Here is a 27007-nt window from a genome sequence, read left to right as displayed (position 1 = left end):
ATGCAATAGATTTACAGGGCTGGCTTGCGGAGTAGCACTTTGTCATTTATTACATATCTTTTTTTTTTTTTATTAGATGCACGTTTGGCTGATTAATTTTCCGGCAAGCTATGATTTTTTGTTGCTCTATCTTTTGTTTGCTTGCCGTAAGTAGGAACCTAGCATGTTTTTTTTTTCTCATGCAAATATCAGCAAAAAAGGTCAATGTCAAGAGTATGCAAAAAAACTTTCAATTCAAGTAAACATTATACCCTGGCACTGTAACTGTCTGCACAAAATGCAAAGCCTTCTCAGAACCAAGTGGGGAAAGAGTCTGTAAAAATAATGTTAGTAAAGTTTCAAATTAATCAATATTGAACTGTTTTGAACATCTATGATTTATCTTTATAAATAAGGGTTCGGTGTTGCATTTAACTGAGTGTACCAAGGCATTTTATGTATTCATTTGAAGCATTTATGTAGCACTTAAACATATAATATAATATAATAGAACTTAGAAATGCCAAACATTTGAGAAAAGGAAATACATTAGGTCAGAAAAAAGAGAACTGCACAGTCTGCTCCTGCTGATGGCTGCATCCAGCAGGATGTCCGCACAATGCTACAGGACTGTCAAGCATCCCAAGGAGCAACAAGCTACCTCAAATTAAGACAGAATAAAAGAAGTACTTGTAGGAAGCTGGCTCTGTATATACTATACCAAAAGTCCAGTGGAATCTCAAAGGTAGGCAGAGGTAAAAGTAGATAGCACCTTACTCTCTATTTGTGGTTGTGAGGGCGAGCAGTTAAGGCTTTATCAGAGGGTAGTGTTAAGCATTTGTTGAACACACTCAATCAGCAAACAATGTCACAAACTCAAAGACTGAACACAGACCAATTTTGTTTGTATAAAAAGAATATACCACCTTACTACGCACTGTTTATTCCCCGCATGCAATTACAACGTGGTCGTTACAACAATTGCGTTGTATTAACGCATACCAGTACTCCGCAAGTCGTAACAACTACTTACTCTGGGGGGGGGGGGGTTGACGTTGTTCCGACTTGCGAAGTAATGGTATGCGTTGATACAACGCGGTTGTAGTAACAAATGCGCTGTAATTGCCTGCGGGGAAAAGGATTTGTGGCAAACGATGTTTACAGTATAAAAATATTATTATGTTGTTTATTTTATTTCTAGCACCAAGACAAGCCGGGCACAGGTAAGTGAAATAAATGCTTTGCCAAGTCTTAGCAGTGTTTTACAATTGAATGCAGGTTCAAATGAAGTTGATTGAAATACAGGTAAGTTAAAATGCCGAAATTACTTTTCAGATTACCTTTTAAGTAACTTTTTCTACTCAGTGTGATATGCCTAGATATCACACTGGGACATTTCATAGAGAAAAGTTAAGTAAAATCAGTTTTGCACAGTTGTAGTTTTTCAGGTTTTCATAAAATCAACTCCACACTTGAGAACATTTTCAAGGAAAAACAGTCAATATATTCCTATTGAGAGAAATGAAGTTATCGGTTAACAGGTAAGTACTCTGTCTTCGGCATTGAGTTTCTGGGGTTAGAACAAGGGTTTCCCCAGGGTCAAGGACGCACTCTCAAAGTACCCTCAGCGGCACTAGGGCGGCTGGGTGCAGAGTGCTGATGCCTAATATTATCCAATGGGGGATAGGTAGCCTCCAGTTGGAGGCTGCTTGCGAGCAGGCCACGGGGTTGTGGGAGCAAAGCTCCTGATGTTAGGCTCAGGGCAAAGGGGAACCAAGGTGGCACTCAAAGTAAACCCGCAGCGCACAGGGGCGACAGGGTGCAGGGTGCTGTTTTGGCATCGGGGTCCCGGTTTTCAATGGGGAATCTCGGTTTGGTTTTTTAGCTGCAGGCTCGGTCCAGAAAGACTTCCAGGAGGAACCAACAGCTGGGCAGGTAAATTGAAGGGCTCGGGATGTACGGGCACCTCAGGTTCTTTTCTCCAGGGCACAGGGCGGCTGGATGCAAGGGGGTCTTTAGAGGTCAGATTTCACCTTATCGGGCCACTCGTGGTTGGGGGGGTCCCCTTGCAGAGGCTGTAGGCAACGTCTGGGAGTCCTGGAGGGGTCGACCCACGGTGGACTCAGACTCTGGAGCACTGGGGGACCTTGCTGGGACCGGTAGGCCCCTCGAACTCAGGCTGTAGACGAAGGGGGCAGTGGTGGTTCCAGGCGTCGGGTTTCTTTGATTTGGAGATTCTTTTGAACAGAGCTGCTGTTCACAGGAGATCCGGTCTTTGTTGAAGGCAGTCGGTCCTCCCAGGGGTTCTGGAGGTCGCAGGCTGCAGGACAAGGCGACCTTTGATGCAGGATCTCCGGAGACTGCAGACGGGCCGGTAGCGCTGGGACCAAGTCAGTTCTTCTCTGCAATCTCCTCTGCGGGGCGTCTTCTTTTGTCCTCCTACGTAGGTTGCGGCAATCTGCCTTCTTGATTCGGGCTGCCCTCTAAGTACTGTATTTAGGGGGCGTTTTAGGGGGCTCCTTAAGGTGACTACACCCTTGGTGTGCTCACCCCATTGGGGGGGGGGAGGGGAGTGGGCACAACCCCTAATCCTGATTGGGAAGTGCCTGCAGTCTGCAACATGGCGAGCACTGAAGAGTGGGCTTCACCTCGCGTCCTCCACCTGAGCAGTGGAGTTGGCAGAGGTGGGCACACCGTTTGGGCTAGCTAATTTTTCCCGCCTGGCTTCCAGCCGAAAGGGGGGGTGGACAGAAAGAGGGTCTGCTCCTGATCGCAGGAGAGGCTGGGGGTCGCATTACAAAGGCGGCAAGGCCTTTGAAGCTCCCCTGCCACAGATGTCTCTTCCTGGCCTGGGAGAGGAATGAACACCTCCGCCCATGAAAGGCTTTGTTTCTGGGCTCAAGGAGCGAAGGCTCCCCACCCCAGGGGTTCAGAAACATGTCTCGTGGTGGCAGGCTAGTATGTACCAGTCAGGGAACCCACCAGAGGCTGGTCGTTTTTCAAGGGGCATCTCTAAGATGACCTCTGAGTGCATTTTTCAGTAAAACCCACACTGGCATCAGTGTGTTTAATGTGCTGAGAAGTTTGATACTAAACTTCCCAGTTTTCAATAAAGCCATTATGGTTCTGTGGAGTTTCGGAATGACAAACTCCCAGCACCATATACACTTAATGTCATGACTGCACTTACAATGTCTAACAATTGGTCTAGACACTGTAGGGTACAGGGCTCATGCACCTGTACCCTCACCACTGGTATAGTGCACCCAGCTAGAGGGGGGCTGACCTATGCCAGGGCAGTGGGTTGTAGGCATGGCACACAGGGATGTGTGCCCTGTTGACTCTTCACTTTGTTCTGCACCAAAATATGCAGCCTGCAATGGCAGCGTGTGTATGTGTGTAAAGGCACAGGGCCTCTAAGGGGAGCACAATAAGTGCTGCAGCCCTTAGAGGCCTACCCTGGCCACAGTGCCCTGGGTACCCATGGTACCTTTTACAAGGGACTGACATTTGGCCAGAGAGGTGCCAATTAGGGGTACAATGTACAGTTTTGGGAAAAAACACAAGCCCTGGGAACCTGATTGACAGGGACCCAGGGCACATCAAGTCAAAGTGCATCAGTAGTCTGACAAAAAGTGTGTTTGTGTGTGTGTGTGTGGGGGGGGGGGGGGGGTTACTGCAACAGAAACCCAGCTGCCTACAGTACTGTCTTCACTAACACGGGGGTTCTGTAAGTTTTGACTGCACAACACCACACACTTGCATGTTTTAGTATGCATGCAAGTTTAACATTCTTTCGTCCTGAAGAAAGCCAATCTGACCCCTAGTGGCACAAAAATATGGCTGAAACATGTCGACCACATTGAGGATAAGTGGGAGCCGTTTAATATCCCACAATTATCTGCCACTACTTTAATATTGACAGAGAGTCCTAAAAATAAAATCACAACTTGTGAAAAGGAGTCTTGAGACAATTTTATTTTCACCTCACGCAGACACACTGTAACAAGATCACTCCATCACAAAAACAAGCTCGGCTGTAATCAGGCTTCATAGCACACACTGGAAGCAATCGGCAACCAGGGCGGGAACCCTATGATGAAGCATGTCACTTACTAGGTAGGTGAATGAGGGTTCTTTTAAAAACACCTTGTGTTTTCCAAACCGATGACGCTTGGAGAACAATAAATAAGGTCAGGAGAAAGACATCAAAGATATAGGTAGAAGACTCGTTCTAGTGTTGTTGAAAATATGACCGCACAATGCTCCTTCCAGTCTACCTGAACACTGTGCTGAGCATACTACCATTCATACACACCGTCCCATTCTACTTCAACACTCCAATACACATGATACCTTCCCACTGCACCTTCCATTCCACCTGAACACTGTGCTGTGCATAAAATCGGCAAACATACCCTCCATTCTGTCTGAACACTGCTTTGGGCTTGGCAACAGTCCATTCTACCTGAACACTGAGCTGTGCATACTACCTGCATTCTACCTCAACACTGCATTGTGCATGCTCCCTGCACACATCACTATCCATTCTACCTGAACACTGTGCTGCGCATAGTAACTACACACACATCCTCTATTTTACTTGAACACTGCATTGTGCATGATACCAACACTAACACACTGCCTATTATACCTGAACTGTGATGCTCACATTATCTGTACATATTCCTTTCATTGTACCTGAAGACTGCTTCAAGCATGATACCAGCACGCTCATTAATCATCGTACCTGAAAACTGCACCATCATACTTCTCACATACTTTACCTTGGCTTCTGTAAACACGGTATCTAGCTTGACAGTTACACATTGAACTCTAAAGGTATAAGTTACAATGGGTGTTCTCGGATTAAGACATATTTTGCCATAACGTAGGGATAAACTTTTTTGTAAATCATGCCCTCTTTTCTCTAAGTCTGGAAAACGACTTAATTAATCAGCTCTATAGTGCTTGTACATTGTTTGGAAAATGGCTATGGGAAGAGTTTGACCATAGCCGAAAGGCTGGACTGGCAAGCTCAATTATGCAAGATAAGAGGCAATAATATGCAAATGTTGCCCTGGCGCAACATGCAGATTTTTTACAATTACTTTTACAATTTACATTTTACAATAGCCTAAATGGAAATGGAGGAATCTGATTTTTTCCAGTACATTAAAATAAGTATTTGCAATGGGCTGGACAGGATAAAATGCACAAGCATGTCATGTTACTGCCGGCAGAAAGATTGGTATCTATGCAGCACTGGATGGATGTTCTTCACCCATATGACACCCTTTGAGATTCTTATTATAAGGTCAATTGCTCAGACCAATATATTGCTACCATATATGGCCAAATATTGGCAAAGACAATAAGTCGGTGCCCAGGAGCAAAGGCGAGATCTAGAGATTTTGCTAATGCATGTTTCTGTAGGAAAGGAAGTAATGTTTCTATAAGAAAGGAATTAATAAATAAAAAAACCCTTAGCTTCACTTCAAAAGAAAAAAGTAAATGTATTTCAATTTGCCAGCAATACATAATTTATGAAAGAACACATTTCTGAAGTTCAGTAATAAACTTTAAGATGCATACTCCATCTAATTGCAGATTCATCACCTTGTGAACACTCCACCAGGCGTCAGACTAGATCTGAAAACGTTTCAGTAGGACCTCTGTATGCTGGTAGTTGGCGTCATGCTGCTCTGCGGTGACGTCTTTCCGCACAGGAAGGTATATGCAGAACTGCATATAAGGGCCAACCATGCATGCTGACGTCATTTGCTCTCTAGATTGTCCGGGCCCTCAGAAGCACAGTCCATCGTTTTTTGTTTTTTTTAAAATCATTTTCATTTTATTTCATTTCTTGTATATTACAGTACAGTACATAGTTAGCAATTGCCTCAAAGACAAACATCGTAACAACGCTACATTGTGCCATTGTTTAGAGCTATGTCTCAAAGCATGACCCATACAACATTTCTGTAAGTGGCAGTGCCGATGTGGGAAGATGTGTGGGTACGAAGCATGTGTCCAGGAGAAGTGTCCTATGGTTTGTACTGGGAGCCAGGCGCTCGCTCTCAACGCCAATCCTGTGGTGTGGTTTATTTGTTGCCATGTTGAAGCTAATGATCCGAACTCTAGGGGGAACTGGGGGAATATAACTGGGGTACACTGTGTCTCTTTGGTATGTCGCATGATAGGAACCGGCAAGCTAATGCATCCTGTCTGGGTTACGGACTGTGTGCGCGCCGGGGAGGGGGCAGGGAGGCCGCTCTAGAGTGGTATATGGACTGTATATCCTCGACTTCTAGCCTGACCCATCTTGTGCCTATCTATTTATCAGAAATCTGAAATGCTGTGTAAAGAGTCCATAGGTTGCCTTTCTAGTGGACTTTACTAGTGGATCCTCTGTGATCGTCCGCTTTTAACCACTGACTGGAGAGGCATTCCTGAAGCAGGGGCCTAGGACACCTGGCATAGGGCACTATAGCAATGCACAAGTCCATCATGCATAGCAGGCCCATAACAGAGAGAAATGCAATGTAGCTGAAAAAAAGTAGCAGTTCTTGGAACGTCTGCACCCTTTGAGAGCTGGGGAAGGCTTTTCCCGCTATGGAACTGAGGACAGCCCCTAGGAAGGGTTGGATTAGAAGTGCTTCCGATAGGGAGTTTCTAGCATTTACCGTGAACCCTAAGCTGTGAAAGATGGAGGCTGTTGTCTGAGGGGGAAGGAGGACTAGGCATTTGTGTCTGCTTGCAATCTTCATCAGCCAGTCCGCGAGGTAAGGGATTGCATGGACTGCCTTGCTCCTTAGATGAGCAGCCACCTCTGCTAAACACTTGCTGAAAACCCTTAAGAGTCGTGGTGACTCCGAAAGGTAGGATATTGAATTTGAACTGTTGACCACTTACCACAAACAAAGGTAGCGGCGATAAGCTGGTTGAATTGAGAGGTGAAAATAGGTGTCCTTTAGTTCTAGAGTGGTCATTAAGTCACCTTGCTGCAGCAGAGGGATACCTTCCTGTAGGGTGACCATATAGAAATGTTCTGACAGGAATTATCTGTTAAGAGGATGGAGGTCACAGATTGGCCTGAGGGCTCTATGATTCCTTTTGACAGAAGCACCAGAACCTCCTCTTGGAGGAGCCTGCGAGTTTTGGGGCTGAGGGTGTAGGTACAAGGCGGGATGTTTGGTGGGGAGGCTACGAGCTCTAAGCAGCAGCTGAGCCTCTATCACTGTGCTGTTGATAGACATGTTGCCTCCCTTGGAAGGAGTGGGAGGGTGCAGGAAGCTGGCTCTCTATATAGTATTCTTAAATGAGGTATACTGTGCAGACAGTCCAGGTATCCCTTACTAGTGTATAGGGGCTTGCATTAATAATCCAAAGGTGCTCTATTTGTGTTAGTGTGGTTGAGCAGCCTTAGGCTTATCAGAGGAGAGTGTTCGGCATTTGTTGCACACACAGAGTCAATAAATGAGACACACTGAAAAAGAAAATCAAACACCAATTTAGAAACACAACGGTTTTTTATATTAATTTAGACACCAAGATCTACGAGATTAGGTAAGGAATATGCTACTTACCAGTATGCATCTGTTCTTGGCATGTAGGGCTGCTGACATTTATATCTGTGCATAGATCGCCGTCTAGTGTTGGGTCCGGATGATTGCACATTGTTGTCCTGGAAGAGTTTTCGAAGTATCACGAGATAGGTGGCTCCTCCCTCGGACTACAGTGCGCATGGGCATCCTCTCCATCCCCAGATTGTTTTTCGCCATTGTGGCAGAGATGGAGTATAGTACAGTAAGAGATGTCCATGCAAAGAGTGAATGCTACAGCTGCGACAGGCACCGGGGAGGTGGGTGGGCGATATAAATGTCAGCAGCCCTACATGCCAAGAACAGATGCATACTGGTAAGTAGCATATTCCGTTCGAGGCATGGGGGCTGCTGAATTTATATCTGTGCATAGAATATATAGCAGTATCTCCCTTAGCGGTGGCTACCTGTGAGTTTTGAGAACAGCCTGACCTACAGCAGCTTGCTGTTTGGAATGTACATCTACACAATAGTGTTTTGTAAATGTATGTGTGGTTGACCATGTGGCTGCTCTACAAATTTCGTGTAAAGGAATATTTCCCAGGAAAGCCATGGATGCCCCTAGCTTTCGTGTGGAATGCGCTCTAGGGGGGACTGTTAAGGTGCGTTTTGCCTTTAAATAACATATTTGGATGCACTTAACTATCCATCTGGCTATACCTGATTTTGAAATAGGGTTACCCTTGTGTTGTGGTGAGAAGGCAACAAACAATTGTTTTGTTTTCCGAAATGTCTTAGGTTCGGTCTATGTAATATAGCAGAGCTCTTTTGACATCTAGGGTATGCAAGGCCCTCTCGGCTACGGTCTGTGGGTTCTGAAAGAACACTGGCAGTTCTATAGTTTGATTTATATGGAAATGGGATACCACCTTTGGCATGAATTTAGGGTTTGTTCTAAGAACTACTCTATTTGCATGTACTTGAATGAATGGCTCTTGAATAGTTAGGGCTTGCAGCTCACTAACTCTTCGAAGCAAAGTAATGGTAATAAGGAAAGCCACCTTCCAAGTAAGAAATTGTAGTTCGCATGAGTGTAGTGGTTCAAAAGGTGGTCCCATTAGTCTGGTTAAGACAACGTTTAGATTCCAGACTGGTGAAGGTGGGTGTCTTGGAGGAATTACACGTTTAAGTCCTTCCATAAACGCTTTCATTGGTGGCACCCTAAATAGTGAAAGGTGTTGCCTGTTTTGCAGATATGCTGCTAACGCAGCTAGATGTGTCCTGATGGATGAATAGGCTAAATTGCAACGTTGTAGGTGCAATAGGTAGCAAATGATGTTTTGAGTGGAAGCATCAAGTGGGTTAATGTCATTGTTATTACAGTAAATGACGAAACGTAACCACTTTGCTGCATTACATGCTCTGGTAGTGGGTTTTCTTGCCTCTTTGATAATATTCATGCAATCTGGAGGCAAGTTGAGGTATCCAAACTCTAGGATTTCAGGAGCCAGATCGCCAGGTTCAGCTGTTGCGGATCTGGGTGTTTGATTTCTCCATGGTTCTGAGTTAGAAGACTGGGAGTGAGTCGCAGTCTTTGATGAGGCACCACTGACAGTTCTAGGAACGTTGTGTACCATGGTTGCCTCGCCCACGTGGGAGCAACTAGGATTAGCGTCAGAGAATGTTGGCGCATTTTGCGTGCCACTAGCGATTTTAATGGAGCTGGGGGAAAAGCGTACGCAAATTTGCCTGACCAGTTCATCCATATCGCATTACTCTGCGACTGCGGATGTGGGAACCTGGCGGCAAAGTACTGGCATTTTGCGTTTTCGCTTCTGGCAAACAGATCTATCTCCGGGTGTCCCCACTTCCGGAAGAATGGTTGGAGCACTTTGGGGTGAATTTCTCATTCGTGCATCTGTTGGCTGTGCCTGCTTAGCAGGTCGGCAACTTGATTGTCCTTGCCTGGGAGGTGTTCTGCCATGAGAAAAATGTTCCTCTGAATGGCCCATTTCCACATTGCTTGAGCTAGGTGCGACAGCTGTGGCGAGTGTGTTCCTCCCTGTTTTTTAATGTAATACATTGCCGTCATGTTGTCCGTCCGGATCAACACAGCTTTGTTGCGTAAGTGTGTCATGAAAGCTTTTAGGGCTAGAAAGATGGCCATCAACTCCAGAAGGTTGATATGCATTTTCTTTTGCTGTACAGTCCAGAGTCACTGTACTGTGTAGTGTAGGACATGGGCTCCCCATCCTACTAGGGATGCGTCTGCGGTCAAGACTATTTGTGGGACAGGCTCTTGGAACAGTCGTCCCTTGCAAAGGTTTTGTGGATTCCACCAATGCAGAGAGTTATATGCCCGACTGGTCACCAACACTAGGTCTTTTAATTGCCCGTGAGCCTGGTTCCACTGCCTTGCTAGGCATTCTGTAGCGGACGCATATGTAGTCTGGTATGAGGGACTATGAATATGCACAAGGCCATCATGCCTATTAGCTGCATAAACACTCGAGCTGGTAGTGAGTGTTGGGGTCTGAACTTTTGTATCAGCCTTTGCATTACCCTGGACCCATGTTGTGTTGGGATATGCTTTTGCTGCCAGTGTATCTATTGTTGCTCCCAGGTACTGTTGGACGTGGGAGGGTTGTAGATGTGATTTTGGGTAGTTTAGTGAGAATCCTAAACTGTGCAGGAGATGTATGGTCGTTGACATGTGGTTGGCACATTGCTGGGCTGTTGGCGCGTGTATTAGCCAGTCGTCCAGATAAGGGTACACATGGATGTGTTGCCTTCTGAGATGTGCTGCCACTGTAGCTAGACACTTTGTGAACACTATTGGAGCTGTTGTCACCCCAAATGGTAGGACCTTGAACTGGTAGTGTTGTCCTTGAATGGTGAACCTCAAATACTTTCTGTGAGCAGGGTGTATTAGTATATGGAAGTATGCATCTTTGAGGTCTAAGGTTGCTAGGAAGTCTTCCTGGCGAAGCAATGGTAAGACTTGCTGGAGAGTCAGCCTGTGGAAATGCTCCGACAAAATGTACAGGTTGAGGGGCCTGAGGTCCAATATTGGCCTGAGAGACCCGTCCTTTTTTGGGATAAGGAAGTATAGGGAGTATTCTCCTGTTCCTTGATGGTGTAGTAGGACTGGTTCTATGGCCCCCTTTTGCAGCATACTGATGACCTCTTGCTGAAGTAGCGTTATATGTTCCTGTGACATAGGACGGTGCACGGGTGGTATGTTGGGTGGAGTTGAGGTGAGTTCTAGGCAATAGCCATGTTGGATTATTTGCCTGACCCACTTGTCTGTGGTGATATTTAACCAGACTGGCAGAAATTGTTGTATTCTTCCCCCGACTGGTGTTATGTGGTCTGGGGTAGTGCCAAGAAGTCACTGCTTGGTGTTAGTGGAGGATCTATTTGCATTGCCTCCACGACTTCTTCCCTTGGTATTGTTTCCTCTATATCCACCCCTGCTGGTGTTTTTGTTATATGTGGATTGTGTGTTACTTTTGTAGTTGGAGGATTGCTGTGAAGTTCCTCGCGCTCCTCCTCTATAATTGGAGCGACGAAAGGAGCCCCGGTGTTGTTGGGACTGAAGAGCTCCCATAGACTTTGCAGTTTCTGCATCCTTTTTTATTTTTTCCAGAATTGAATCAACTGCTGGACCAAATAAAAAGTCTGGGTTGATTGGCTGATTAAGAATAGTAGATTGGACTTCATTTTTAAAGCCTGATATGCGAAGCCATGCGTGGCGCCTTAGCAGCACGCTTGTTTTGATGGATCTGGCAGCTGTGTCTGCCGCGTCTAGGGAACATTTAATTGAGGCATTGGTGACGAGCTTTCCCTCTTGTATAAGTTCATCTGCCTGCTGTTTGTACGGATCAGGTAAGTGTTGAAGAATTTCTTCTACACTATCGTAGTGCGGCCTATCATATCTGGCCAGCAAGGCCTGTGTATTGGCTATTCTCCATGAGTTTGCTGCCTGAGCCGCCACTCTCTTGCCGGATGCCTCAAAGATTTTAGACTCCTTGTCTGGAGGAGCGGCCTCTCCAGTAGTCTGAGTTTGCACGCTTATGTGCGTTGGATACCACTAAGGAATCTAGGGGTAGCTGCCCTTTGATGTATGTAGGATCTATAGGTGCAGCCCTATATTTTTTCTCAATTCTAGGGTTTATGACCCGTGCTTTAGCAGTGTCCTTAAAAATGTCACTTGCATGGTTTTAATACCCCTTTTAACATTGGGAGTGTTTTAACGTGTCTCTCAGATGTTGTTAGTGTATCAAAGAGGTAGTCTTCCTCAACAGCATCAGAGTGCATATCTACATTGTGGTAGGTTGCTGCTCTATCTAGTAGTGAATTACATGCTACTGTATCCTCTGTGGGTGATGGCTCAGTGGGGTATACTGCAGGGTCTGTAATGAGCAGAATCCCTTCAGTGTCTGGTTCTCCTCCTCCACCCCATGGCTGTGTGTTTGGCTCTGCATGTGGGTTTTGTGGATAACCAAACCCTACATCTGCGTCCTGATATTCATCTGGGTTGTAGTCAGAGCGTGCAGGTGAGGTTGGGGCATAAGGAGTAGTAGGCGTAACTGGACTGATAGGTTCAAAGAATATAGGAGAGGTAGCACAGTCTCTTTTTCTTTAGGGGGATTCTGGAAAGGTCTTCAGTTGGCAGAGGTCTTTTCTTTTTGGCATAAACAGTCACTTTACCAGTTTTTGGGTCAATATAGAGTTTTGACTGGTCTTCTGTGGAGGGATCTGGGTGAATAAGCTCCTCTTCCACAGTCTTTGGTTTTGGTGCTGTAACCTTTGGTTTTTGTCTCTTCGGGTCATTGCTTTTTGTGGCTTCGACCGGTTTTGGTGGTTGGATCGGTTTAGGATGTTTTTCGACAGGTTTTGTCGGTTGAACGTCTTTGGCCGGCTTCAGAACCTGTTTCGGACCTAGCGGTTTTGTCGGTTCGACAGTGTCTTTATGGAGCCTGCTGTTTTGGCTCGACGCCTTTTTTCGGTTCAATGGGCTTCGGCTCGATCGATTTTGCTACGTCCACCTTCGGTTTCGCTTCGACAGTAGTTTTGGGCATAGGCCTTGTGCCATCGTCAACCGTTTTTTCCCCTTGTCGATACCTGAGGCTGCTTTGCTCGATTCGACGTGCTTCTTGAGGGTCGATTCGACGTGCTTTTGTTTTTGTGTCGAATCGACGTGTTTTGGCTTCGAGGTTGACTCGGCCTTGGACTTCGAACTCGACTTGACTGCTTTGGTCTTCGATGTCGACTCGACGGTCTTTGTTTTCGAAGGTTGTATTGGTACTGTGGCCTTCGGGTCAACGCCTTTCGGCTTAGTTATCTTCGGTTCGACGTAATTCGGTCCGAAGACTGTATTGTCGACTAGTTTCGGTTTTGATGGACCCGATGTCGTATGTTGTGTCTCAGAGGGCTCTTTTGGTATGTTCTTAGCCGGGCGGTATGGCGGGGCTGTAGAACGAGGATGTTGATCTCGGCTAAGGCCTGCTGGCGATGCCTCGACCTGAGTCTCTGATAGAGGTGTAGTGTCTATATGGGGCGGTGTACTCACGGTTCGCCCCTCATCGTCATCGGAGTCGTCTTCAACTGCTACGATGTCCTGATCATATTCCTCGAGATCGACGATTAGTTCTCCCTCTTCGAGGTAATATTCGGAGTCGGGCTCCGAGTATTGTCTTTCGTCTTGATCGGAGTCTTCGGCGCTCGCTAGATCTTCTTCATCATCGAAGATGTTCTCGGGCTCTGGCGCCGACCGTTGCATTTCTTGCCTCGCCGCCCGTCGATTCCGAATAGTCTTTTTTGATCGGAACTGGGCACAGGCTAGGCAACTATCTTCATTGTGATCTGGAGATAGGCATTTATTGCACACTGGATGCTTGTCTGTGTGCGGGAACTTCGAGTTGCACTGAGGGCAGTACTTGAATGGACTTCGTTCCATCGACGGTCGGTCCACGTGGTGTCGAGAAGGCCTCACGGGCCGATTCGACGACCGGAGTGCAACAAAGATGTAAAAAGTGTATCGGCACCGAGCACTGAACAATACCGACGGATCCGAAGGCCTTTTGGCCTTTTGAAGAGTTTTTCTTGATTCCGAACTTGGAGAGTAGGAAAGTACATCCGAACCCAATGGCGGAGAAAAACAATCTGGGGATGGAGAGGATGCCCATGCGCACTCTTCTCGGAGGGAGGAGCCACCTATCTCGTGATACTTCGAAAACTCTTCCAGGACAACAATGTGCAATCATCCGGACCCAACACTAGGCGGCGATCTATGCACAGATATAAATTCAGCAGCCCACATGCCTCGAACATACTTTTCCGAGTTAGTGGTTTTTAGAAACACAGAAAATACACCTGTCCGATTTGAGACATGAGCCTTGAACACAGTAATGTTATCCTATACGAGAAACAAACATTGCACAGGAGTACTTGTAATCGAGTTAAAGGGTTGTTCTTCTGGACTTAAGGTAAGTAGGGGCTAAGGTCCTTAGAAACACCAGCAGTTTCGGTTTACCTGCCCTGGTGTGTTCAGGTGTAGAGGTGAAGGTTGCAAGGGCAGCCTCAAACACTACCACTGATGTCTATGGAGAAACCTGTAACAAGAAAAAAACTTCAAGTAGGGACAAGTCCGTCGGAACTCAAAGGGTGGCTTGGTACTTGGGAGTCTCTGGGGCAAGAAGCCCCATTGGAAGGCTCGGACTTGGGCTGTGGAGCTTGGGTGCATATGTGTTTTGTCCGGTGGGCCACTTGTATTTTAGGTCCTCACTTTTTAGGTCGACCTGGAGATGGGGACAAAACAGGACAACCAGGTGATTCTTGACACTGGGCTCTCTGATGCAGATGTCTCAAGTCGGTAGGTTGGTCTTGGAGGTGGTGGTGTCTGGGCTGGACACCGGACAATCCTTGGTGGCTGCAAGGACTCCTGTACCCCGGCTATTGGTGCAGGGCGGCTCCTGGGTGTCCCATCGTCTCCCAACTCTGGGGGGAGATGAAGCTGACCTCCTGCAGGGTGATCCCTTCCAGGGCAGCTTGTGCTTCGGTGGGCTTGGTGGTCAGCAGGTCGGTGTACCCTCTTTTTGCCCTCTTAGTTCAGGATCTTGACATTTCAGGGCCGAATTTGACATTCCCATAAGCAGGTGGTCACAGAGCTCCATTTTTAAAAGGGTCTCTAGCAGGAACTCATCTTCCTTTGTGGTGTTGTTTAGGCCTAACTTTTGGTGGGCAGCCGCATGTTGGACAACACTATGGTATGCCATAGTGTCATCAGGGGGGTGAGGCGCCGACTGGAATATGCTCCAGGTCTAGGGTTTGTGGGCGGGTCAACATCATAATCATACCAGGGAGCACCAAATGCACTACATTATACAGGTGAAAAGTCTTAGGATGGTGAATAGCCACTAGGGCTGCTGGTGTCCGAGTAAGACTCCAGGGAGCTATGTGAGAAAGCAAGGGAGATGAGGAAGAAGGAGCTGTAGGGGGTGGAGGCAGAGCAGAGTACGGAAGAGGTGGAGGTGGTCATGGTGGAGGAAGAGGTGGAGGTGGTCTTTTGACGGAGGAGGAAAGTTGTCCTTAGGAATCTTGAGCGTCTGATGGCACAATTTTCCCACTTCGTGGATGGATGACAATTTTCTCACATTCAATTTCTCTCGCAACTCCTCGAAAATGAAATGTTCCTTAATGTCGAGGGTGACAGACTTGTATACAGAAAATGGCTTGGATACGGAGCAAGACTTGGACGCCAAGTAAAACTTGGATGCCGCAGAGGTCTTGGAAGCCGCAGAGGACTTCAGCTACACCTGGGGTTGGTGCCAGGGAGTCCTCAGCTTCAAAGGTGCCGCTACTGTGTCGACGCCAACATGCGTTTTCGGGATCAAGGTATTTGACAGAGTCGGTTTTCGGCTCCAACACCTTACTTCAGAGTCAAAATGTGCTGGAGGGCAGTGGTGCATCTGAAGGTGGCAGCAGTTTCCGCAGTGACTTCGAAGCCCGTACCCCAGAGGGACTTTGCTCAACTACAACAAGCGGTCGCTTGTGCTGGGTAAGTGGGATGGGGATGTCGACAGTACTCACACATGTCATCATCTTGCAACAAGAGTCGGAGCAAACCAAGGTGGAAAGGGCACCCTTGAGGGTGTCTTCTTCCTCCTCCTGTTAGAATTCTCCATCAGACTTTGAGGCATTGGAGTCCATGTATTCGGAGCTTGGCTGGCAGGCCAGTAGTTCAGGCAGCTCACCCAGTGCCTCCTCATCCTCTTCTTCCATGGCTGAAGATATCGGGCGTCTCTGAAGTGGAGTGGACCATCCTGCTGTGTGCTCGATCTCGGCATTGGTGCAGGGTTTTGTTGCTGCAGAATGCAAAACGGCAGTCACATCGGCTCTTGTCGTGGTCCGGTGAGAGGCACAAATTGCACTTGTTGTGGAGGTCACCCACAACCGGGCAGGCCAGTAATACGGATATTGCCCCTCCTGGAGCGTGCCTCCATGTCCTCGTTTTTGGCACTGATCAAGTCCAGCACTTTGTCCATCTTAAGCAGCTGCTGCTTGTCAGCCGCAGCTGAGTCTTCAACTTCCGACACGTGTGCCTCCAGCTGCGTTATCCGAGTGTTGTGCGTGTCCACTGTGGCTTTTACCTGGTCGAGGCGTGCAGTCAGGCAGTCCAGTTTGGAGTCGATCGTGCCAAGGCTGGACTTGACGTCAAGCAGAAGTGCTTTAAAGTCATTGTCTCTTGACTCAGCGGTTTCGGTGGATTAGTCCTCCGCATCATGTGCAGGCTCATCATGTCTCGTCTGGCGCCTGCCCTCAAAGGAGATCTTAGATTATTTCGGGTCAGCCTTACCCGTGTTGCCAACAAAGAAGAGCTGGTGCCAATATAGAGACAGGCAATGTCCAATACTTTGGAGTCCGAGAAGCCCAGCAGGGGCACGCCAGAAGCAACACCCATGCCCTGGGGCAGAGCAGCACCGGTAAATGCCCCTAGAGGTAGGAGCCCCTTCTCTACTAAGTGGACAGTGGGCCCGCAGGAGGCTTGGGCCGCAAGTTCATCAATCAGGACCCACAGAGCAGAGACCGAGTAAAGTTCATGCCCAAAGGACGCAGTCACGTGATGGCGGCCAGCAGAGAGTTGTGAGCACTGACACAGTGGGCAGATAGGTGCTGCCCAGTCAACTCCTGGAGCGAGGAGCACAGGCTGTAAGACGGCCAAAATCTCAGAGCCGCTGCAGGGTCCACAAGGCAGGCCCAGCAGGAGGTGCTGTGTAGGGCAATCAACGTTGCAGGCACCGGACAGGCCCTGTGACCTATCAAACCAGGCGTCGGTGTGCTTGCCACAGTTAGCGCGGGGTAGAGGGCACAGGTCTCTTTAGCAGCCCCTTGCACGTACAGGAGATCGTAGGCAGGCACAAGGCGTGGAAGGCCCGTATGGGTGCCGCACTCCACCGCGGCCGTGAGTGGGGAGGCAAGGAGGCTGCGGCATCCCAGTCGCGGGCCCCGCACAGACAGGCAAGCGCTCAGGAGGAAAGCGCCGTCCCCACACTGAGCCACGTCTGCTCTGCACCCGCGGTACACCGGCCGCACCCCAAACCACCCGTAACTCACCCCCACAGCAGCCGGCAGTGTAACTCGCCCGGGTCCAGCGGTGGTCGATGGAGCCAGACAAGTCCCTGGTCTCTCACAAGTCTGCCGCACCCAGGCAGCGCCGCAGCTAGGATGTGGTCCACCACCGCTGCATCCCCTCCCAGCGGTGCAAGTTGTTGTATGGTCGTTGACTGCATCCAGGCCCCCGGTCCCGCTGCTAGGTCCTGGAGCACAGGGGCCGCCATGTTAAATCTCCATCCTCGCGGCTTCCGATGCCGATGGCCCCACCGCAGCACGAAGATGGCCGAAGCGGGCCACAGGTCGGCTCCCCAGGGTGAAGGCAGTCTCTCGCTGGGATGGAGGGGGTCAGAGATGCCTTAGGTCCGATGGATTTACGGCTTGGCCGGCAGAGCCCAGTCAAAGTGTGGCTATCTCGCAGCCTGCTAAGCCACACCCCTCCACCCCACGGGTACTTAGATTGACACTGGAAGCATCACTTGCAGGGCATCCGTTGCACCATTTAGAGAGTGTCTTCATCCGCTTGCTGTGGTCCACAGAGCCCCGAGGGCTGAGAGGCCTGGACGCTCATTGTTGATGGGATCGGCAGATGGAACTGGCGCTAAAGTTGAAAACTACGTGTTGAAGATTGTTCTCGGAATGGGGTGGAAGTCAGTGGACTCAGAGTCACAATGGGAACTGACAAACTTGTTGAGACCAGGAGCAGGCTGAATCATGTCCAAACCCAATGACAGGGAAAACCAATCTTACAATGGAGTCGGTGACCACACACATCTATATCCAGTGAAGGAATCACCAAGACCTCGTGATATGAAAGACTTCTGCAAAGAAAAACAACATGCAACATCCGAGCCCAGCGCTAGAAGGCAGTAGGATGCACAGCATGTTTTTTTACAGCCACACATGCTATGAACAGATAGTTACCAAACGTAAGTAACTTGTTCTTCTGATGGATACTTCTAACCGCAGATCACCTTGTGAATAGATACCAAAGCAGTACCTCCCAAGGTGGAGGATTTGTCAACTGGCTCATGCCGAAAAAATCCTGCAGTACCAAGCTGGCAAAAAGCCCCTTTCTAAGGACCGGATTGTCGAGGCAGCAGTGCTTCGTGAAGTTTGAACCAAAGCCCAAGCAGCTGCCTAACAGATGTGTACGAAAGGCACTCCATGTACTTGCACAGTGGTAACAGCTTTGGCAAGGTGAAGTGAGTATGTGAGCTTAATGGAGGCTGCATCACAAGCCAGTAGATAGCAGATCTTTATGAAGATAAAAATCCTTATGGAGATGTCCAGTTTTTGCACAGCCTTACCCTTCTTTGCTCTGAAAGAAAAACTACAAAGCGCTCATCATCCAAGTGTATTTCCTTGCTAATACCAACATAGAAGCTCAATGCTCTTTTTACCCAAGCAATGGAGTCTCTTTTCCTCCTTAGAGGGATGAGGAGAAGCAAAGATTGCCAGGAGGGTGGTAGGCTGAACAACATGAAACAGAATGACCACTTTAGGAAGAAAGGAATTCTAGGTCCTTAAAACCAACTTTCAGGGAGAAGGTGCTGTAAGATGAATTTACACAAAGGGCTTAAAGTTCACCCACACACCTAGCCAATGTGATGGCGATAAAGGCTGTGTTTAAGTTCATTCAGAGGTCTCAAGGGACAACAGCGCAGCGGCTCAAAAGGGGTGCACATCAAGATCTTGAGTACTAAATTTCATTCCAACTGGGGCAGCACAATGGAATTTGGTGAGAACAAGTGTTGCCAACCCTCAAAGACCTCAGCACAACTGGTGATTCAAATAATAAAGGCTGATCTGGCAACCACAAAAAGGCAGAAAGACCCTAAAAGTAACAATTACCTGTGCCAAAAGCAAACCCTTGTTGGGCAAGGGACAAAACAAAAGGCAAAACATTAGACAACGTTGCCTATAAAGGGTTCATTTGTCTGGCGCAGCACCAATCCAAAAATATGCCCCAATGGATGGCATAAACAGATTTAGTGGAGAGACACCTCGCCGCCAGGATGACATCAACATCCTCAGGGTGCAGGTCTAAAGAGGTCAACTGTAATTGTTGAATCGCCAAGCATAAAGATACAACGTGTGCAGTCCTGTGTACAGAACACTGCCCTGCTGCTGTGAAAGAAGATCCTCCTGAAGAGGCAGCTTGATCGGAGGATAGATGCTTATGCCCAAGCACTCAGGATACCACACTCTCCAATCCAGTGCCACAAGGATGACTTGGGCCGGTCATTCCTAATCACCTTCAGAACTTGGGGCAGGAGACGCAGTGGTAGGAAGACATCCAGGAGTCCCTGAACTCCACTCTAGACTGAATGAATCTCTGAGCGAGAGTTGCTTTGCAAATGCCAGCATGTAGAAGTGCTGACACAGTACATTCTCAGCGGTGGCCAAAATATCAATCTAGAGTTCTCCACATTGCTGGGTGTAGCTGCCATTCGTGTACCACAGGACAACTGTGGCGGAATTTGTCCACCCTGGTGTTTAAAGATCCCGCCAAGTGGTTCACCACCAGGGAAATCACTTGGCAGTCTAGCCACTTCCAGAGGTGCAAGGTCTCCTTGTAAAGGCTGCCAAACCCAAACTCCACCCTGCTTGTTACAGTACCACATATCGGTGGTGTTGCTCATGAGCACCAGCATTAGCAGTCCTTTGATGGTAGGCAGGAATGTCAACGCCAAGTGAATCGCTTTCAACTCCAACAAGATCATTTCAAGTTTAGTTCTCCATTGGAGACCAGTCTCCTCTAATTTTCACCTCTTCCAGATGGGCAACAATAAAGCATCCGAGACCACTGCCAGCTCTGGGTGGGGTAGGAAGAGGGGTATGCCACAGTCCAAGTCACGTTCCAGTAACCACTTCTACAGATCTTTTGCAGTCAACTCCTAAATCTGTACACAATCCAACAGATTTCCCCGATATTGAGTTCACTGGAATTTCAGGTCCCACTGCAGAGCACACATGTGCCATTGGGCATGTGACACAAGCAGGATGCAGGGGACCAACAATCCCAATCACCTAGACTGAGATCCAGGACAGAGTCTGAGACATCTGGACCCTAGCCCGAATGTCTTGGACTCTCCGTAGTGGGGCGAAGGCACAATAAATCAAAGTGTCCAGAATATGTCAGAGAGAAAGCAACGTCTGCGAAGGAGTGAAGTGTGAGTTTGGTTCGTTGATTATGACCACTAAAGAGGTTAGGTTTGCCATCATCTGGAGGTGGCGCAGACAACTGCCTAGGGAGAGTTTGTTTTCAGCAGCAATTTTTTTAGGTAGGGGAAGTACGTTGATGTGCTCTGACAACGATGTGCTCTGACCACTGCCATCACTTTCATGAACTATTTCTAAAGACAGTGGTCCCTAGACAATGATTAATGAGAGCAAACAATAAATATAGACCCAATCAGTACTATATTTTACAGCTGTCCAGCCGATCAAGGGTTTTTAATATATAGTTGCTTAAATATACACAAAATTCAGCAAGAAACAAATAAAGTGGGACACAAGCCTGTATCCGACTTAGCGGGAAGGACGTACAACATGAAACAAAAAGGCTCATGCAGAGTAAATTGTTTGTATGAGACATTTTGGTAGGACAAACAAATTATAGTGGAGACACCACTACACATAATAAGTATTTAATAAAGAGGTGTATATGGTGTACAACAAGTCGACGGCGTTTCGCTCCTTACAAAAGATAAAGGATCATCATCAGGACTTTAACAATGTCATGCCTGTATAAATTTTGACTAGATCCAGGTCAGAGTGAATTGGAGGAGGTTTGTTTCAGGCGAAGACTGAGTAGAAGTCCAGGCCAAGTACAAGGAGAGTAAAGGATCCAGGCGGCCGCGGTCTGTGCAATTAGATGCTGGGTCAGAGTCGACCTAATAAAGGCTGGAACAGCTTAAAGGAGGTGTTTGAAATGTTTGCGCTGCGGAGCGGTCTCGAAATCACAGTGGCCTATTGCAGTTGGCTGCTGTGTATCAGGGACGGCAAGCCAGTAACCTGTGAGCTGCGTCTGCGGTCTCTATTGACAAGGAATGGGGTCGAGGCCAATCTGTGAACAACCTCTGTTACAGCATATCTTGCCTGTCGGGATCGGGGATATGAAGACTCCATGGTGCGAACATTTCAAGCCCATGGCACGTCCCACGCAATCAGTTGTGAAGACTTCTACCTGCTGCAACATCCTTCAACACACCTTGAAAGGCAGGGTGCCTCAGGACAAGGAATGAAATCAGATGGAGATTGGGAACGAGACCAAGAACACCACTTATAAACTTGCACCCTTCTCTGGAGTCCGAGAGTGGTGGGAAGAGGCTGTGTTCCGCGTACATTTTTTTATGTTTCTTCTTCAAATTACCCAAAGACTTCGACCGAGACAAGGGCCTTAGGGGGAACGACTTCTTTAGCAGGAACAGGACCTTCCTTTGATTACGCAGCAGTCTTCTGGTGCTTGGCGTCAGAGTGTTTCTATGCATTGCGGAATACTTTTTGGGCTCATCTGGGCGCAGTCGCCACATTCATTGGCATTATGGTAGAATACCAGGCACCACAAACAGACTATATGCGGGTCCACCACAGAAATGTGTTTGCAACAGTCTCTGCATGGTTTGACCCCTGTTGTTTTAGGGGGTAACATTATCCTTGCACACTGGAAAATTTGTGCGGAAATCTCTGGTGAAAAGACCAGAGAGAAGCTCTGGATACAAATCTGAAGTCGCAAAATGAAAGTAAAGGATGTCAGTGCACATGGGTGGGGCTTATATGCAGCCCCATATGTCACTTCTGGAGCGGAACAAAGTAAGTGTGGAGCCGCAAACCATCACCTAGTGGCGCGCAGAGGTCCTACTGAAAGGTTTCTGGATTCAGTCTGATGCCTGGGGGAGTATTTACAAAATGAGGAATCTATGGTTAGAAGTATTATTCAGAAACATGATTTTCTGGAAGTGAATTTCTCTTTGTGAAATTATGCTTGGATCCTGAATATGAGGAGTACCTTCATAACATGAAAATATGCATAATGCATGGATTATAATTTACAGTGTTGGTTGTACTCATGTAGAGCACATCATGTAAATGCAATGGCATTTACATATAAAAGAAACCTTTACCTGTTGCAGGATCCGAGGGAATGAGAACTCCTAGAGTTGTTGTTCCATCAGACCTCCTCCTTTCAAACTCCAACTAGAAACAAAATAAAAACAATCATCACTAACGCAAACAATTTGAATAGGACTCTTACAAAATTGAGAGCCTCAAAAGAAAAAACACTGGGAACTACAATTGCCTGTGATAAGACCAGAAACTGTGCAGTCAAAGGCAGGTATGTTTAAAAAGATAAGCTGTTTGTAGTGAACTGGCAGACGCATTGTGTGGTAACATCAATCACACAAAAAATATGCAGTCTGAGAGGATTTGGAGGGATGGGTGTTAAAAAGAAAGTACATATTTACCTACTACTATTTATCACACACTTTTTTCTGGAACCTACCTTAACTGAATGGAATGAAAGTGTAATTGATGCTTTTGGAAGGTTTCTGAACTGGTGGATTTCTACCTTAAGTTATAAAGAGAAGACAGTGATAAAGCAAGGGTACCACACACCTAAATTTAAGTAAGGTAAATTCCAGCCACATCCCTGCAACTTAGTTGATGCTCCTGAAGCCCTTCGTCATCTCCTGAATTAGTTGTTCTTTGCACTCACTATTGGCGTCCGTTCTGCTTCTCCATGGACTGTTTTAGCATCTTTTAAGTCCTGGGATGTGAATGTTTTAAAGAACAATGAGCCATCATTGTGGTGAAAACTGTAAGGGTTGTTTTGAAAAAGATTTAAATGACTTGAGAAAGGTTCTTCTGACTGTGAATTCAGGAGGAAGGTTGTTAAGTACAGAGCTGTTTGATTGTGATGCAATAGCTTGCCCGTGGCTGTTGACAATAAATTCTGGCTGTATGGCAGTGTCCGATGTGATTAAAAATAGATCGACTTGAAGATACCCTGTATATCCAGTTCAGAACATCATATTTGATGGTAAATGCCATCTACCCTTCTAGGTTCCTAGCTTTCAGATAATATGATATAATTTGGCTTTCCCTTTGAAGTGCTCCTGACCTCCCCACCCCTTGTTTGTTAATTCAATACATCTTCATTGTATTGTCAGGATTTTTTTTGTTGGTCAATGAGGGAAGGATAGCCTTCAAAACCAGGTGGGGGGCCCAAATTACGACATTTAACATAAAATGTCATCTTTCTCTCTTTCTCTCTGGTGACATTCATTGTAGTGAGCGATAATTGAAGTCTTATAGTCAGCTATCCAGTCCAGATCAGAAGCATTAGAGATATGTAAACTGGTAATTTTTATCGAAAGGCAACCCTTTCATTAAGTTGACGTTTTCAGCACTGTGGAGACCCAAGTGGTTCCTTACTAAAACTTTTGTATGGAAATCTTGGAGTACTTTCGCATGTCAATTGACTTTCAGGAGTCAGTTTTCCATCTATGAATACATAAAGGTTCTTCTTTCCTGACATAAACTGCCAATTCTGCCATGCATATTGAGAGTACTCTTTGCCTGCTTTCAGATCGAAGGGGGCACATGGAAATGATTAAGTTTGATCTGGATCACAAATCAAAGGCATTTTCTGTGTTTGAGTGACAGGCTTTTTAAAGTGCACATCCCTTCAAGGTCTGCATAGACAAAAATGTTGGTGTACTTTCTGCTGATATTGCAGAGCAGGTTGGTAGTAGGGCTGAAGAGCCTGCTTGTGACACTTCATCTCTAAATGCTCTTGTCATGAATGGAAGTGTCCCTTGTTTCTGAAAAAAGACATTTAGCTCTATCTACTTCAATGTTCATCCTACACATTTAATTATTTGCTGGGGGGGCCAAAAACAAAATAGCCCAAGAATAGAAGGCTTTAAATGTTTGATGTGCATCAGGCTTTGATTCTGCAAAGTGAAACTAGACAGATCTCCAGATGCACAGACTATGACAGTAATTATAAGTAGATAAATTGCCATATTAACAGACGTGCTAGTCATCTGATTGGATAGAATTTTACCCTTGTCGACTACTTCAAGGAAGTAATCACTAGATAACTTAAATGTAAATCTATTCATGGAGTTCCAGAAATGTAAGCTTGCTGCTTTGGACAGTTGGTCATTTAGTTTCATACATGTTCTTTCTTGCCACATTCATCTTGCAGCTTTTGCTATTCAGAGGAGTACAGGTGAAAGGAATGTTGGAATATTATTACTGCTTCCACTATTACTTCGGTGAAGGGTCTCCTCTTAGGAAAAGAGGGCGTACATCTGGTGGATGGTATTTTTCCAACAAAGTCTCAGACAACTGGGAGGGAAATGGAGCACAGAGAATTTTTATCACTGGCTCGATCAGGGCTGCAAACATAGGCATTCAAGGCCTTGCTCATGTTTTATACTGCAATGACCCAAACATCAAATAAGAGGTTGTTTGAGGTGTTGCAAATGGATTGTGAAGTACAGTTATCTTTGTTTCTACATTATAAATTATATTATAATTTTCAAAGCATGATAGCATGTCATAATACTATCGCAACAAGAGAAAGAGAACCGTCTCACCTTCATGCACTAAAACTCATCATACTCACACACCTCATTCATAGCACTCATACATAACATGTTACAATGCCACATTAAAACAATTGTATACCGTGTCTTAGTGACACACAACACCAATACATACATGATCATTGATGCTTTATCTAATCAAAATTAGTTATTACTTCCCAACAAATATCAATCAATCAGTCATTTGTTAAGTGCACTACATACCCATGAGGGTCTCAAGGCGCGCGGGAGGGGGCTACTGATCGAACAGCCAGGTCTTTAGTGTCCTCCTGAAGGTCAGCAGGTCTTGGGCCTGTCGTAGGCTCAGTGGGAGGGTGTTCCATGTCTTGGCGGTGAGTTGGGAGAAGGATCTCCCGCCGGTGGTTGTTCTTCGGATGCGCGGGACGGTGGCGAGTGAGGTCGGCGTAGCGTAGCTGGCGGTTGGGGGTGTAGAAGAAGAGCCGTCTGTTCAGGTAGGCTGGGCTGGTCTTGGAGTGCCTTGTTTGCGTGGATAAGGAGCTTGAAGGATATCCTCTTGTTGACGGGAAGCCAGTGCAGGTTTCTCAGGTGGGGGGTGATGTGGTCGTGTCGTGGTGCATTGAGGATCAGTCGCACCGATGCGTTTTGGATGCGTTGTAGTCGATTGATGAGCTTGGTCGGGGCTCCCGCATAGAGGGCGTTTCCGTAATCGAGTCTGCTGCTGATGAGGGCCTGGGTGACTGTCTTTCTTGCATCTCTCGGGATCCATCTGTAGATCTTGCAGAGTATGCGGAGGGTGTTGAAGCAGGAGGAGGAGACGGCGTTGACTTGCTTGGTCATTGAGCGCGTTGAGTCGAGGATGATTACCAGGTTGCATGCGTGGTCGGTGGGGGTTGGGGCTGCCCCCAGTGCTGTTGGCCACCAGGAGTCGTCCCAGGCTGACGGGTTGGAGCAGAGGATATGGACCTCCGTCTTGTCAGAGTTCAGCTTCAGACAGCTGATCTTCATCCAGTCGGCGACGGCCTTCATTCCTTCATGGAGGTTGGCTTTGGCGGTGATGGGGTCCTTGGTGAGGGAGAGGATCAGCTGAGTGTCGTCGGCGTAGGAGATTATGTTGAGGTCATGCTGTCGGGCGACGTGTGCAAGCGGGGCCATGTAAATGTTGAACAGTGTCGGGCTGAGGGAGGATCCTCGGGGTACGCCGCAGATGATCTCGGAGGCTTCGGAACGGAACGGGGGGAGGCGGACGCTGAAAATCATTTACAGTGCACTGTGGGAAAACCCTTTATGCACTTAACTAGCAGCCCGTCCCGACGTTGTCCGGGAGCAACAGGCTTCCCCGACCCCCGCCTGCCCGACATGGTCCAGAAGCCCGGTCCCCGCCCGGCCCGTCCCCCGCCTGCCCCGTCCCCCCCCTGCCCCGACCCCCGCCTGCCCCGACCCCCGCCTGCCCCGACATGGGTCCCCTCTGCCCCGACATGGGTCCCCTTACCTCAGCCGCCGCTCCTCCCGCCTGTCCGCTGCTTGCACCGCCGCTGGCCTGTCCGCTGCTCCTCACATCAGCGCTCCTCCCCCACGCCATGTCCGCCGCTCCCTTACCTCAGCCGCCGCTCCTCCAGCCTGTCCGCTGCTCGCACAGCCGCTGGCCTGTCCGCTGCTCCTCACGTCACCGCTCCTCCCCCGCGCCATGTCCGCCGCTCCTCGTCACGCCCCTGGACGCCGCTCCTCCCCGCGCTCCTGACGTGAGCACGCACGTCGCAGCCGGCGCTACTTTGGAGGGATTACTTTTTTTTGTACTGTAAATTTTTTAAATAACGTTTTGTTTTTTTATTTATATAGCCTATAACCATCTACACACCCTGACAATTCCAACGGTGTATCGGGTGTGTGGATTGGCGCTGTGGTTCCCGAGTTTACCCGCCTCAAAGGCTAAAAGTTCTTCCTTTATTATAGTAGTATAGATAGTCACATTAATTAAATACATTGTATCTAGTTTCTATCCAGGTCATTAGATACATAATGTTCCAAAGTTATATCACAGAGACAATAACGCCAGATGCGCATTCCGGTTGCAAAGTGGCCAGCAGACCACACGCCTTCAATCTCCTCCCCCCTAAACCCCTCCAAAAAATCCAACATAGGATAAAAGAAGGGAAAAGAAAGAAAGGGTCATAGCTGCTTTTGGCAGAAAGGTAGATGTTGGTACAGGCAAGTGCCTTTTTGTGATTTGGTGTAAATCGGTTCAGTAGTTGCAAAGGTATTAAAATTAATTCTCAATTGTATATATAC

At 47.4% G+C, this 27007-nt stretch overlaps 1 protein-coding gene across 1 annotated transcript in view; it reads right to left on the bottom strand.

Annotated features, from left to right (window-relative positions):
* The window catches only part of BRD7 (bromodomain containing 7), a 259012-nt gene that overhangs the window by 80393 nt on the left and 151612 nt on the right, over positions 1–27007 (bottom strand). The window contains exon 9 of the mRNA XM_078668474.1: positions 22268–22340. Within this exon, the coding sequence (XP_078524600.1) occupies positions 22268–22340 (73 nt within the window). The remainder of the gene's footprint in view (positions 1–22267; positions 22341–27007) is intronic.

The sequence above is a fragment of the Lissotriton helveticus genome, chromosome 12 (assembly GCF_964261635.1).
Source record: "Lissotriton helveticus chromosome 12, aLisHel1.1, whole genome shotgun sequence".
Classification (NCBI taxonomy): Eukaryota; Metazoa; Chordata; class Amphibia; order Caudata; family Salamandridae; genus Lissotriton; species Lissotriton helveticus.
The sequence above is the reverse complement of the archived record's forward strand: the minus strand, read 5'-3'. Positions and strand labels throughout refer to the sequence as shown.